At 36.4% G+C, this 13875-nt stretch overlaps 1 protein-coding gene across 1 annotated transcript in view; it reads left to right on the top strand.

The window, feature by feature from the left end:
* Nucleotides 1–13610, top strand: part of FAM83B (family with sequence similarity 83 member B) — a 51939-nt gene extending 38329 nt beyond the window's left edge. The window contains exons 3-5 of the mRNA XM_061989831.1: nt 1223–1387; nt 8855–8979; nt 11041–13610. Of these exons, the coding sequence (XP_061845815.1) occupies nt 1223–1387; nt 8855–8979; nt 11041–13399 (2649 nt within the window). The 3' untranslated portion in view covers nt 13400–13610. The remainder of the gene's footprint in view (nt 1–1222; nt 1388–8854; nt 8980–11040) is intronic.
* Nucleotides 13611–13875: the final 265 nt, after the last annotated feature.

The raw sequence follows: 13875 nt of genomic DNA, 5'->3' as shown, positions 1-13875 counted from the left end.
AGACTCTAGTGGATAAGAAAGTTACACATTTACTGTTCTCCCTCTGCTATTTTCTTTAACACTACAGTACTACTTCTTCTCAAATTGCTAATGCTATGCCAGTAGTACATCATCTCCAACATACCATTAGTGGGACTTGCTTTTCCCAATCAGAAATACTTACTTGATCCCTGTTGTTGAAAGGCATCAGTAGCTGGTGTTCAGCACTCTAATCTCTTCAACCAAACTCTCACTAGCTGAGGAAGTTTCATCCGAGTAACAGTGCTGCAACAGTATGGATCCTGAACTCCTCAACTCCTAGAGCTCTTCAGTGTCTGCTTATTGACTCTTTCAAGCTCTTGCACTGTTAGCTTTAGAGAAAATTATGGAAGATAAAGAAGCCTTTTGTACAAAGTTGTTATCTGGGGGGGTTTATACATAATATATATAATTATATTATTTATATATATCATATTTATTTATACATAATCTGGAGTACTGTGTCCAGTTCTGAGCTCCTCAACTCAAGAGGGACAGGGAAGTGCTGGAGAGAGTCCAGCACAGGGCCACCAAGATGATCAGGGGACTGGAACATCTTTTATATGAGGAAAGGCTGCAGGAACTGGGGCTGTTTAGTCTGGAGAAGAGGAGATTGAGGGGAGATCTTATTAACATTTACAAATATCTAAAGGGTGGGTGTCAAGAGGTTGGGACATCCCTTTTTCTATAGTAGCTAGCAACAGGACAAGGGGTAATGGGATGAAGCTGGAACACAAAAAGTTCCACTCAAATGTAAGAAAAAATCTATTTCACTGTTCAGGTGAGGGAGCCCTGGCACAGGCTGCCCAGGGGGGTTGTGGAGTTTCCTTCCTTGGAGGTCTCCAAGATCCACCTGGACATGTTCCTATGCAACCTGATCTAGGTAGAGCTGCTTCTGCAGGGGGATTGGACTAGATGATCTCTAAAGGTCCCTTCCAACCCCTACCATTCTGTGATTCTATGATCATGTATTTATAATTTGATCATTTTTTTTTTCTACTGTGTTTGTATTGATGTTTCCTCTTCCATTGTCTTCCACTGGATTTCCTTCTACTCATATAACAAATCACAACACATACTCCCAACACAAGATTTTGCCAGACCTTTTTAATGTGTAAAAAAATAGTGTGTCAGCTGCCCAGTGCAAGTTTCAGTGGAAGACTGTATACAATACAATAATTTGTGTCTTTTCTGTTTTATTCAGGTAATCGCCATTGTTATGGATATGTTTACAGATGTGGATATCTTCAGAGAAATTGTGGAGGCATCTGCTAGAGGGATTGCAGTGTATCTCCTACTTGATGAGTCCAACTTTGGTCACTTTCTGAAAATGACAGAGAAACAAGGCTGTCAAGTTCAGAGGCTTAGGGTAAGGCTTTTTATGTTCCCATGTGTGACCATTCATTGTGGTTCAATAAGTAGTACTCTTTCCTCCACAACCTACTGAAAAGGGGCATTCAAAACATGGTTATCAAATACTGCTTTTTCAAATTCACTAAGAGGTGTAAATAAGTATACTCTCAGCGGAACGTGCGCCACAACTGTTTCTGCCTTTAGAAAGATGACTGTCTTTTTCATAAATCAAAACAAAAGTATTAGGTAGAATGATATAGTTTTTCATATACTATAAAATAATTTTCGATTATTATGTATTTAGGAATATTACACTTTTGAAAAACTTTCCTTTTGCTTTTTCTTAAAGTAGTTTGCAAATAGATGGATAAAGCTTGTGTGAATTGATACATTTCATTTTATTATCTTTTTCTTTAAAGTTATCTATTAAAATATTTTAAAAGGCCTGAAGTTCTATTTTATTACTGTTTTTCTGAAATCTGTATTACCGTGTCTGTCTGTATCCTGTCTCAGTATTACTGTTATATATGAAATATGGAGTTTTATTCTCTAAGAAAGATAACAGAAATACTAACATTTACATTTTTCACAAGATATCCTGTGCTGCCCTAGTATTTAACAGAGATTAGAATACAAACCATGAGCTGCATTGAACTGATGTAAACATTTCATAAATACTTCTAAATTTACTGTACCGTAGGTAGCGCTAAAGAAGTTCCAAGGATGTTGCCAGAGTTTCTTTTCAAAGCTTTGAGCACTGCCTGGCTGTGTAGTTCCATTTGCAATTCCCTGTTTCTGTAACTATTTTGATGATGTTTGCTTCTGGCAAAACTGTTACAAAAGCTCTTATTAGCAGCATATCTTTTAAGAACTCACTCCAAAAGTCAGAGGTGTGGTGTATTCATGAGGATAAAGAAAGCTTTTTCTTAGAATTTTGGAGTAAACCGTTTTGTAACAGTTTTTACTCTGAAGTGTTAGCTTAGGTTCTTAAAAGTTCCCACACCAATTTCCATGCTTGTTTCTTGCATGTGTGTGTGGGGGGGATTGCCCTCTGGTGGCCCAGCACACAGAGCTATGAGAACTTCTGGAGTGAAAATACTAAAAATATACCATGAGTCTGGAAACATTGGTCATGATTGCCTTCATAAAGTCAGTATTTGGCAGCATTTCTGTACTCTGTAACTTGAGATAGCACCGATTGCTGATTACTTGGGTTAACTATGCCGTAGCTGTTGCCAACAATGGTGTATGTCTTTTTATGACACGAGTTCTATTCTCACAAAACAAAAGAAATTAGGAATATACATTTCAGTGATATCTCAAAAAATGTCATAGTATGTGTTTTCAAGTAATTCTGTGCAATGTGTATCTACAGCTGTTTCAACAATGTAACTTCTTTTGGGTGGGCTTGAGGTTGTCTCTTTAATTTGGTTTTATAGACCTACAAGCATTTATACTATGGTTGAAAGAATTGGTGTACATACATTAGAGTGGATTTTGTATGGATTAGTGTGGATTTGAGAAGTTTGGACTTGGTCTCTTCTGTGACATTATGCATTCTACGTTTCTGTTTTGTAGTGATGTGAGAATTAAAGTACATCTTTACCCTGCAAGGTTCACGTACAATACTTTGAGGTTTATCATAAAGCAAAAAATAGACTTGTGTGATGGGTTTCCAGTTTAGCTTGTAATAAAGCTGTTTAATGGTCTTCTCATCCAAGTGCTACTCCTAGTGACTATTACTCTAGGAATAGACGCTTACTACTCCCATAGTAATTCTCCTCTGCCTTTCTTGAGGATGAGGAGAAACTGATGGTGACTATGAAAGAACCAGTACTTTGGAGAAGTTTTCTCCCTTTATCTTTTTCATATTGCATCAAGTTTAACAAAAAAAACAAAACAACAAGCTAATTTTTCGTGCTGATGGCTTTTAGTCTTCCCCTTCTGTTCAGTGAAAACAAGAAAAGGGCAGAGAGGTATGGATCTGTTTGTTTACCTCAGGATATAGCACCAGTAGCACTGGTCTGGTTTTTCTCTGGCATGATTTGGTTCAGGCTTGCAGGAGTATGCAGACTCTTTTCATGCCATGCACTCATGATGAGGAATTTCTGTAAAGCTTTTCTGACTCAGTGCCTTGTCAGACTCTTTTTCTTTTCCTTTGAATCAGTAAAATTCAAAAGTCTCTATGGAAGAAAAGAAGATTTTGTTCATACATCTACATTCAGTGTCTACGCATAAATTTTTTCTCATCTGTTTATCGGGACATGTTTATTTATTGAAAGATGGAAAAAATGGAGTGACCATACATTCTGTGATTATTATGTGGATTCTGTATAGGAAAATATGAAATTAGGGGTTTACTAGGAGCTTTGTCAGTCTTTCCTACAGCATTTCTTCTTGTGGATTTTCCTTAATGTTCACCTTAACATCAGCAGTGGAACTCCATTCAGATAATTCTTTTTTTATACTTTCCCATTTATCTCTCCCCGCTTTGATTTATCTGATTCCTGACCTTCCTACATTTTTCCTTGGTAATTAATGTGTTTTTCTTTTTTTCTTATCTTTATCTAGGCTTATTGAGAGATGCTTTTCTTTTTCTACTGCTACTGAGAGGTGTTGCAGTGAACTATGACATAGATTTGCACTGCAAAAATGCAGTGCAAATCCGAGACTCAGAACTACCAAAATTCGCAATGCACTAACTTTATTTTGAATTAGAAACAATCAACTAGTGTAAGCAATGTTGTTTAATGCCTAAGAAGTTAATCCAGCTCCTCAGATGACGCCAGATCTTCATGTTTTAGTTGATATGAGGTGAGACATATGACAGAGGCTCCATGCTCTGCAGAAACCTATTTTTACTTCTCTGCCAATAAGAAAGAATTATCTTGCTACGGAGGATATTGAAAGCAGTCTGACAGAAACTGTCACCTGATATATCTCTCAATATTTTTAGTGAATTGTAGGAATGAGAAAATAGAACCACTAATGAATTCATTTTACTTTCCTTTTGTGAACTCTACTTGCAGATATGCACGCTGAAATGCATATTAGGGGTTGCTCATGAGACATGATGCTGCCTGTTATTTCACACCAGTGTTGTCAAAGTCATCAAAAGTTTTCCAGTATTTCCATCTACTTTATTAAGTAGATGTGCACAGCACAATGTCATGTATGTGAGCATACTTATATGCTAAGAGACTCCAGTGAAGTCATTGAGATCTTATCTTCAGTGGTCACTGAATCAGATTTGAGGTCAGAATAGAAGAGAACTTGAAAACTGCTTAGCATTTGTACACCAACTATTATCTCTTAGTAAGAAGAGAGGCGGCCCAGCATACTAACCAATATTGGTAATGATGGACAATATGAGAAATGTGACTTTTTTTCCTTTAAAATTGTTAGATGGGTATCCATTTTCTTTGAGCATTTTCTTGACAGCACATATAGGGTAATTGAACACTGATAAAAACATACTCAACAAATAAAAAGTGCTGAAATGAAATGTTTGAGACCAGTATATTCATTGTACTTATATATCACATTGGAGGGTTTCACGTTTACTGATGAAAGTAGATGTGTAATGTTGAATTATACTTCATAAATTTGAATCGTGCTTATCTGTCTCTCTCTGGGAAGACAATGGTGCAGTCATACATAAAAGAGATTAGAACTTGTTTCCTTTTCATTATTTGGATGTTATTTAACTGGATAGCCCTGATGACTATCCTTAAATTGCAACTTTTGGATGTTTTAAATGTCCCTGATTTCTTACACCCTGCTCTTTGAGGGGCAAGAATATCCTATATCTTGTTTTAAAGACCTTAAAATGTCAAGTCCTTGATAAAGTTATTCTTCCATATGCATCCACTAGCAGTCACTGACAAAAATGGGTTACAGAGCCAGACAGACTTTCTGTTTGATTCAATGTGGCTCATCTTAGATACTTCTGTGTGTCCTGTTGGGATAGCTGGGATCCTTCAGGATGTACAGTTTACAGTTTGCCCATGATTTTCCTCTTAGGATTTATAGAGAAATTCTTGCTTTGCACATAACGATGCATAACACTTCTGCAGTGATCAGTGACATGCTACTGTCAGTACAGTTAGCAGGGGAGTCCTGTCGCCTGAAGATGAAACTAAGTAGGAAGATGAAGCCCAGCATGTCATACCAAATGGGGATTCCCATTCACTATTGTATATACGTACTGCTTCTAATCCTAAGTGAAACACATTGTTGTTATATATCCTCAAATAATGTTGGCATTTTGAGCAATTATTCGAAGTATATATGCCTGGCAACTAAACAGAGGGTCTGAAGTAGCTGAAGAATGCCAAGGTGAGCTGTGGAGGAAAAAGAACTGTTATGTGAGAAAGGTGAGCATGATCTCTGGCACATGGCTTTATAACACTGCCATGTTCCTGTCTTTGAGTGGATGACCTATCAAGACAGGGAAAGAGTTGGCAGGATAAAGGAAGTAGGTTAGAAAAGCTGCAGGAAGAATTGTACTGAAGAAAAGGCAAAGAAAAAGGAGAAAAGAGGAAGCAGTGACTATGGGTGTTATAAAAAAAAACAAACCCAAAATCTTGATAATTTAATGTAAATTTTATTCCTTTTTTATACGCATTCTTGAAATTATATTTCAACTTATGAGCACCTAAGGCAAAGGGGCTTTTTTATATAGTGTAGTAATTTTCAAGCCATTAGCCGTGCTTACGCCTCCAGCATTCCAGATTCCCAAGTGATATCCTGTCCTGTACCGATCAGGCCTTATCTCAGTACAATTTGATGTGTTCAACTGGCATGTCTTTAGGCCAGCATTACTTATGGTTATTTGAAAAATATATACACTGCCTCTCAAGTTACCTTTTTTCAAATTATAATGACATAAATGTAATTTAATATAGTAAAATATAATTGACAGGAAAAAATATTATTATATGGTGTACAGAATTGGGTAAACTGAAGTAAATGTGAATATCATGACTAATTAATGAAATTTTGTATTACAGTACATAAGGATTTACTATTATGATAATCTTTAGAATGGGTAAATTTCAGTTGCTTTGGGATGGTTTTTTAAATTTTTTTTCACATTGTTTATCTTTCAAATAAAAGCTTTTTTTTTTAATTAAATCTTGAGTGGCTGTGGGAAAAGCAGGAAAATGACTTTCTTTGATAGAAAACTTCTAATCAGAATGCAGAAAACTTGAAATTTCAACACAGTGCTAGATTTTCAAAAGTGATTATCAGATAGAGATGTGAAATTATGTTAACTTTCCATTCAATAATGCAAATTGGGCTGTTATTGATTCTTTTTCTAACTGTTTCTGAAAATAGACCTAAGCATCTACTTGTATTTTTACTTTTAAAATTTTTACCTTTTAAAGTTGTACAGCATTTATTTATCTAATTAAGAAATAAGCTTTATGTTCTATGTGTCTAGCCCATTTTCTAGATATTAAGGTCACAAACAAAAGTAATTTTTAAGTTCTATGTATGTTTTAACAGAGTTGCATTTTTGTTCAAACACTGCATGATAAAAATGCTACGTAAAAACTCACCTCATAAATAAATAAAATTTAAGGAACTTGCGTAGCTTGAGTTAAATTGTAATTTACCAACTCAGTATCTCTTAAGATCTTTTAATACAAATTTTAAGATACCAACAGTGAAATATATACTGATCTAAAAAGCATATGTTATTTGGAAATGAACTTTCATTTAATGGAGATTTTTCTCCCATTTTTTTAAATTTTCTGTTTGGAAAGATGAGGTTTGTTGGTTTGTAGTAGACACTATCATTAAAACTGTCACGAAAACTGTTACAACTTTTATCTTCATATATTTTAGGTAAATGTTTAAGTGCTCCCTTAGATAATAAAGGTTTATATAACTCTCTTGCAAATTCAGTTACTTTATAGACTGGAAACTTAAATGTTTTTGTAAGTTTAATCATCCAGTCAAACAGTGGAACAGGCTTCCTGGAGAGGTGGTTGATGCCCCAAGCCTGTCAGTGTTTAAGAGGCATTTGGACAAAGCGTCTCTTCTCTTCTCTTCTCTTCTCTTCTCTTCTCTTCTCTTCTCTTCTCTTCTCTTCTCTTCTCTTCTCTTCTCTTCTCTTCTCTTCTCTTCTCTTCTCTTCTCTTCTCTTCTCTTCTCTTCTCTTCTCTTCTCTTCTCTTCTCTTCTCTTCTCTTCTCTTCTCTTCTCTTCTCTCTTCCATTCCATTCCAATTTTTTATCCCTTACGATTTTACTGAATTTACCCTATACACAATCTTAACAAATTTACTTCCAGAACTACCCTAGTCCATCTGTACCTGACCTTCACAGAGCACATCTGCTGTCTTTGTAGCAGTTCTGTGAAGCAAGACATTCCTCTAGATTCAGAAGTCTTACATTCCACTATTTCCATATATACAGTCTGTGCAATATTTTGTGAAGCATTTTGTATCTCACAGCCACACAAGGTAGATGCTGTAGCTTGGTTTGCGTTGAATGGACTCGATGATCTTAAAGGTCTCTTCCAGTCTAAATGATTCAATGATTCTATGAATAGTTTTTTTTCTGTAAATAAACATAATCTGTAACTATTTCTGATAAATGCTTTTTTTTTCTAAATACATGCAAGATTTTTTTTTTTTTTAATTATTATTGGTACAGCCCAGAAAGTGTTGTAACACCTTTAATTTCTAGGAGCTTAAAGAAACAAGTGACAGAAGGGGGTGGGGAGGGGATTACACTGGCTTAACTGAATCAATTTCACCCATAGTGTGGGAGAAAAACTGACTACATTTTTGAGATCAAACGTGGAAAATTTCCCCAAGTGCAATTTACTGAGTTCACATGAGTAAAACATAAAGCCTCTTAATAGAATTAAAACTACTGTATAGAGTTTGTGCTACCTGTGCGCATCTGAATTTAGAAATATGATTGATCCTGTGATGCAAAGCGGACTGAGAAATCTTATTGGTGGTAAAACTGCAAGGGACTCTAATGCCAGGTGGTATCATTCAATGGGTTGTCTCAGAGTGGACTGCGTTTGTAGATGGAGCAGGCTTGTTCAATTGTAAGAAAAGTGATCTTGGCTCTTTAGGTATTATCTCTGATTAGCTGTGATGCTTGGAAATCTTACAAATCTTGTACATCAATTATGAAAGGTGTTTTTTTTTTTTTTACAGTACAAAGCTTCTTTCTCTTGTTACAGACTTGTGCCAGAAGCTCATTTCTGAGTGTGGTGACTATGGAAAAAGCAGTATTTCATTTTCTGTGGCCAAAGGGAATCTTATCAATCTTGAAAAGAAAGCAATAACTTGCTGGCTTGGGTCACTAAGGGATGACTTTGAACAGGGTTTACTTCCCTGCAGAGTTCCTTAATATGCAATAATATAACTCTTCTACTGTACTTCTGACTTTTAAACCCCTGGATGCTAAATGTTGAATACGGTATACCGACTAAAGCATTTCAATTGTCTTTTTCAGAACATGAGGGTACGAACAGTAAAAGGACAAGATTACTATTCTAAAACGGGAGCAAAATTCCATGGAAAAATGGAACAAAAATTTATTCTTGTTGACTGTAAGAAAGTCATATATGGTTCTTACAGGTAAGATCAGTTGCTGAGGTGTCCACGGAGGTGTCTCAGTGCCTCTCCTATCATGAATTTGTTTCTTTTCTGTTTCTTAAAATTCTTCCAGGCAACTCCATGGATAAATTTTATCATATTTTCTGTAATTTAACCTTCGATATTGATTGCAAACCAGCCAAACAGAGGGCTAAGTTTTTAGATCCTCTGTTAGTTTTCCAGTTTTTCTATTAGTTTTGTTAGTTTCTTTGAAAAAAAGGTATAGCTATTTACAGCTTTTGCTGTAACTGGAGAATTATTAATTATCTCCAGAAGAAGATTAAAAAAAATATTTCACAAGCTCTCTTGGATAATTCTTCCATGTAATAATCTTCTAAAGCTAACATTATAAATCTGTTCTATGGTGCTCTATAGTACATCATGGTCAAATTCAGAATTGCTAATGTTAAGTTGCCAAAGTCTCTCTTTAAAATTTCTTTATTCTACTTTCCATTTTATTTCCAGCGTATGTGTGCACAAAGCATAGGCTGGACAAACTTAAAACTTTGCAAAGCTGTAAAAAACCTAAGTTAAAGCAGAGACAGTTTTATCTTACACATTATTAAATATTTTCCTTCTTTTTGTGCTTCACGTTTTTCCTTTAGCCTACTGATTAGTTTCTGTCAGCATAGTGCCTGGGTGCCAGATCCACAGCCACTGACTTTCATAGATTTCCACCACTATAAGCTTTCAAAAATCTGACTTTTTATTTCCTCTGAGATTCGGCTAGCCCCGGATTCCTACCAATGTATATAAATGGTAGTGAAGTAAGTGATAAGCTGATGAATGAATTGATGTAAGAGAGTCCATGGAGAATCTATCTGCTTTGACATCTATACCCAGTGTTAAGAGTGTGAGAATGTGATAGTTTTTCTCAGTTCATTTTGAAATATAATACTGCTTTAAAACCTAGCACCACAGAGTCTGAAGTCATCATTTTCTGTAGAAATTAAGTTTGTTTTATAAAAGAACCTAATGTCCTAAAGTCTTTCTGAATTCTTAACCTCTAATCTTTCAAGGTCCCTTCCAGACCTTGGGATTCTGTGATTCTGTGAACTCAGTAAACAGATTTTTTGCAAATATTACAAAATATATTATTCTTAATTGTGAAAATTCATAAAAAACCTTATACACCACGATTTGATTTAATCTCAGTACGCTATTATGTCAAGAAAAATACAAAACTAACAAAGCAATTTAAATTACATCAACAATTTACCTGTTACCTAACATCCAGAAGATAAATGCCAATAAAACAAGTTCACTGATTTAAATTTTGCATGAAAATACGATTACAAAACAAATTTTCTCTTTGCTGTAATCCACTAATTTCATGCTTTTGACACCATGGTATTGGACTTGTTGAAACATCTTTAATATACATGTTAATGTATCTCATCTCATTTAGTAGCTCTAAAGTAACTATAGCTACTTAGCTTTAAGTCTGCGTTCAGCCTTTCCAAGTACATTAGAAATGAGGAAAAGTTCCTTCAATAGATATCACCATTGCAATTAAAAAATATGTTCCTATCCAATCTGGTGTGCATAGCAGAAAATGTGAACTTTCTAACAGTTCCAAAGGACATCTCTTTAAAAATACATTTAAAGTGATATACATTCAGAACTGTTGAAGTAGTTCTGCTTATTATTTCAGACATGGGTTTTGTTTCACAACATAACTACACATTAAGATTCTCTGACTCAAGAGGAAACACAGTGAGTCTAGTCAATCACAGCTTAGTCTTTGTAGAAGTAATTTTGCTCGTTTGGGTATTTGTACTCCTCTATTCTACATTTGTGAATACTTTCTTTGCACTATCTACTTTTTATAAGGGCAATTAAGTAGTTACAAACTCTCCCCTGCTCCCACTGAAAGCGGTGGAAAGTCTCCAGCTGAGTTCAACGGGTATTAGATTACACATTTGAAATCTAATGCCCACAATTTATTTATTTGGAAAGTATTTGTGTGACGCCTTTCTTAAGGACCACTGTAGTATTTGTTCAGAAGAACTGTTTCTAATGGTCAATTTTTTCTTCTTTCAGCTTTATGTGGTCATTTGAAAAAACCAACCTCAGTATGGTTCAAGTTATCACAGGACAGCTGGTGGAATCCTTTGATGAAGAGTTTAGGACACTGTATGCCCGGTCTTCTGTTCCTAGTTCATTTGCCCCAGAACTAGTGCGGGTAAACAGTCGTAGGACACTCTGGGAGAACGATACGTACCAACATTCAGTGTCTTCCTTGGCTTCAGTTTCTAGCCAAAGAAACCTTTTCGGTAGGCAGGACAAGATTCTCAAGATGGATCCTGTTTGTTGGAAAGCTCATGGAAGATATCCAGTAAATGAAATAGATAAATTCGGCTTGAGAAGTCAAGCCTATAATAAGCAACCGTTTCATCCAGGTTTTAATGTGCAAAATCCAATCCAGCAGTATCAGCCTAGTGAAAAGAACGAGCACTGGAAGAGACATAGTTATGCTGGGGAGAAGCCAGAAAGGACACCTTACCTGTTGCTCAACAGAGCCATTAATAGAGCCAACAATCCATCAAATAGTTGGAAGATGCCATCTGACAGCCTTAGTATCGTTTCTTCGTTACGAGGAGGATACGCAAATAACTACAACACACCCCAGCAAAGTTTTGCCGATCAGTTTGCACGACCCAAGGTAAATCTTGCAGAAAGAAACTCAATTGTACGGAGGTCTTTTAATGGGACAGACAATCACATCCGCCACCTGCAGCAAAGGATGCCGACCCTCGAACACACAACAAAGTCATTCCTACGTAACTGGCGAATAAAGTCATACCTAAATGATCATTCAGACTATCCAGCAGAGCCTAATGGGTCAGCCTTGGGTGACAGATACGATAGCTATGACACGCCTGAAAATATTAAAGCTCATGCGCTTTATTCTCATTCTCGCTTACGGTCGTCCTTGGTGTTTCAGCCAACTTTACCTGAACAGCAGGAGGTAAGCAGCTGTGCAAGTTCTTCCAATTCAACTATAATTGGGTCGGAGGGAAGTGCAACACCTAAAGGGACATCTAATCATGCTCCGAGTGTGGAAAATGGAACAGATAAGGTTTTAGAAGAGCTTAGCACAAATGTCCCACTTAAATCAGATGCAGCGAAAGACCACAGAATTCATATTGCAGACAACACAAAACCTAGTGTAAATTCAAATGCAGTGGGTGACTCATCACTCTATTTGTATGCAACACTGTGTGCAGACAAACATGCAGAAACTTTGAAGAACCTTCAAAATGAAAATATGCTAAAAAGGAGAAGTTTCCCCATGTTTAATTCAAAGTCCATATTAGACCCTAGTGCCAACAAACATGCATCCAGTTATGTTTACAGCACGCTGACTAGGCATAGACTTAAGCAGCCAGTTAGTCCAAAACTTCCAGAAGACATGCTGAAGAGCTCTAAAAGTTTGCACAATGTGACCAACCACTTGCCACAGGAGGAAAAGAACCTCAAAGGAGAACTTAAGAGCCCAACTGCTAGCAAGGCAATCTCTATGGCTGCTCTCACTGAAGCTAGCAAGGAGGAGTCTAGTAAGGATTGTACATCAAAGAAAGAAAGTAAGAATTCCCCAAGTTTTCTAAAGAAAGGATCCCAGAAATTGCGGTCACTTCTTAATCTCACACCAGACAAAAAGGAAAGCTTGTCAAAAAACAAAGGTCCTGCCTTTTACAGAATGTGTAGTAGTTCTGACACATTGGTTTCTGAAGAAGAGAATCAAAAACCAAAGGTGTCTGAGAATAAGACAGATTCTTCCCCAAGGAGAAAGAGAAACACATCATCAAATTCTCAAGGCAGCTTGAACAGAAGTAAAGAAGATGTCACCGGGAGCCCGACAAAGTCTCCAAAGTCTCCAAAATCACCGAAACCTCAAAAACCTCCATCTGATGAGAGCAATAAGAAATGTCCTCTCTTGTGCCCTCTTGAAAGTAAGTTCATAGAAACCGCAGGAGATGCATCTACACCAAGATTTAATACAGAACAGATTCAGTATCAAGATGTAAAGGAGGTCACCACAAACACTGCTCCTGAAAGTGCCCCTGTTTCTGCTCTTCAAAGGGCAAGTTCAATGACTCCACAGCTGGCAAGCTCCAAACGCCAAGAGGAGCTGAGGTCACGTCTGAGCGAAAGGCGTGTATATAGTCGCTTTGAACCCTTCTGTAAGATGGAGAACACCAGCCAGCCTGCAGGAAATGCACCCAACAGCAGCTCACATCTCTCGGATATCAAAAGCAAGACCTTGGGGAATAATTATGGCAGGAGTAATCACATGGTCAGCTACAACTCAACCGCTTACCATCCATTGCAGCCCAATGAAAATAAGCTGAGAGGCTTTATGCAAAAGTTTGGGAACTTCCTACACAAAAACAAGTAAAACTTCTGTTGATTATATTGAAACACAGCAAAAGTAGCAAAGATGTACATAATCGTAACCAGACAAGACTGATGGGCAAAGTTTGAGGAGCTTACTTGGTTTTCTTCCTGGGTCTAAAATATTGAGATGAATGTACATATTTTTGCATAATTATCTTACAATTGTTATACCTAAGTCTTTACAGAAATTCTGTGTTCAGAAGATGTTTCAAGGGAGTTGTTTATAGTGTTTATATTGTAAGATTAATTTTATACATTTTCCTTGTGAAATAAGTACATACGAGCATATTGAAAGATTAATTAAGCGTGAGGGGAAAAAAAAGATGGAGGGTGTTTTTAAACTTCAAATAGTACTGTTTCCAAAGATTTGTCCTTTAAAAATAGGATAGCACTATGGCTTACATTTTTTCAGCATTTATGAACACTTTCAAATGATAAACACAAATGTTAATGCATTGCATGTTTCTTCTCTTTAAA

The sequence above is a fragment of the Colius striatus genome, chromosome 2 (assembly GCF_028858725.1).
Source record: "Colius striatus isolate bColStr4 chromosome 2, bColStr4.1.hap1, whole genome shotgun sequence".
NCBI classification, from domain to species: Eukaryota; Metazoa; Chordata; class Aves; order Coliiformes; family Coliidae; genus Colius; species Colius striatus.
This window is presented reverse-complemented; position numbering and strand designations above follow the sequence as displayed.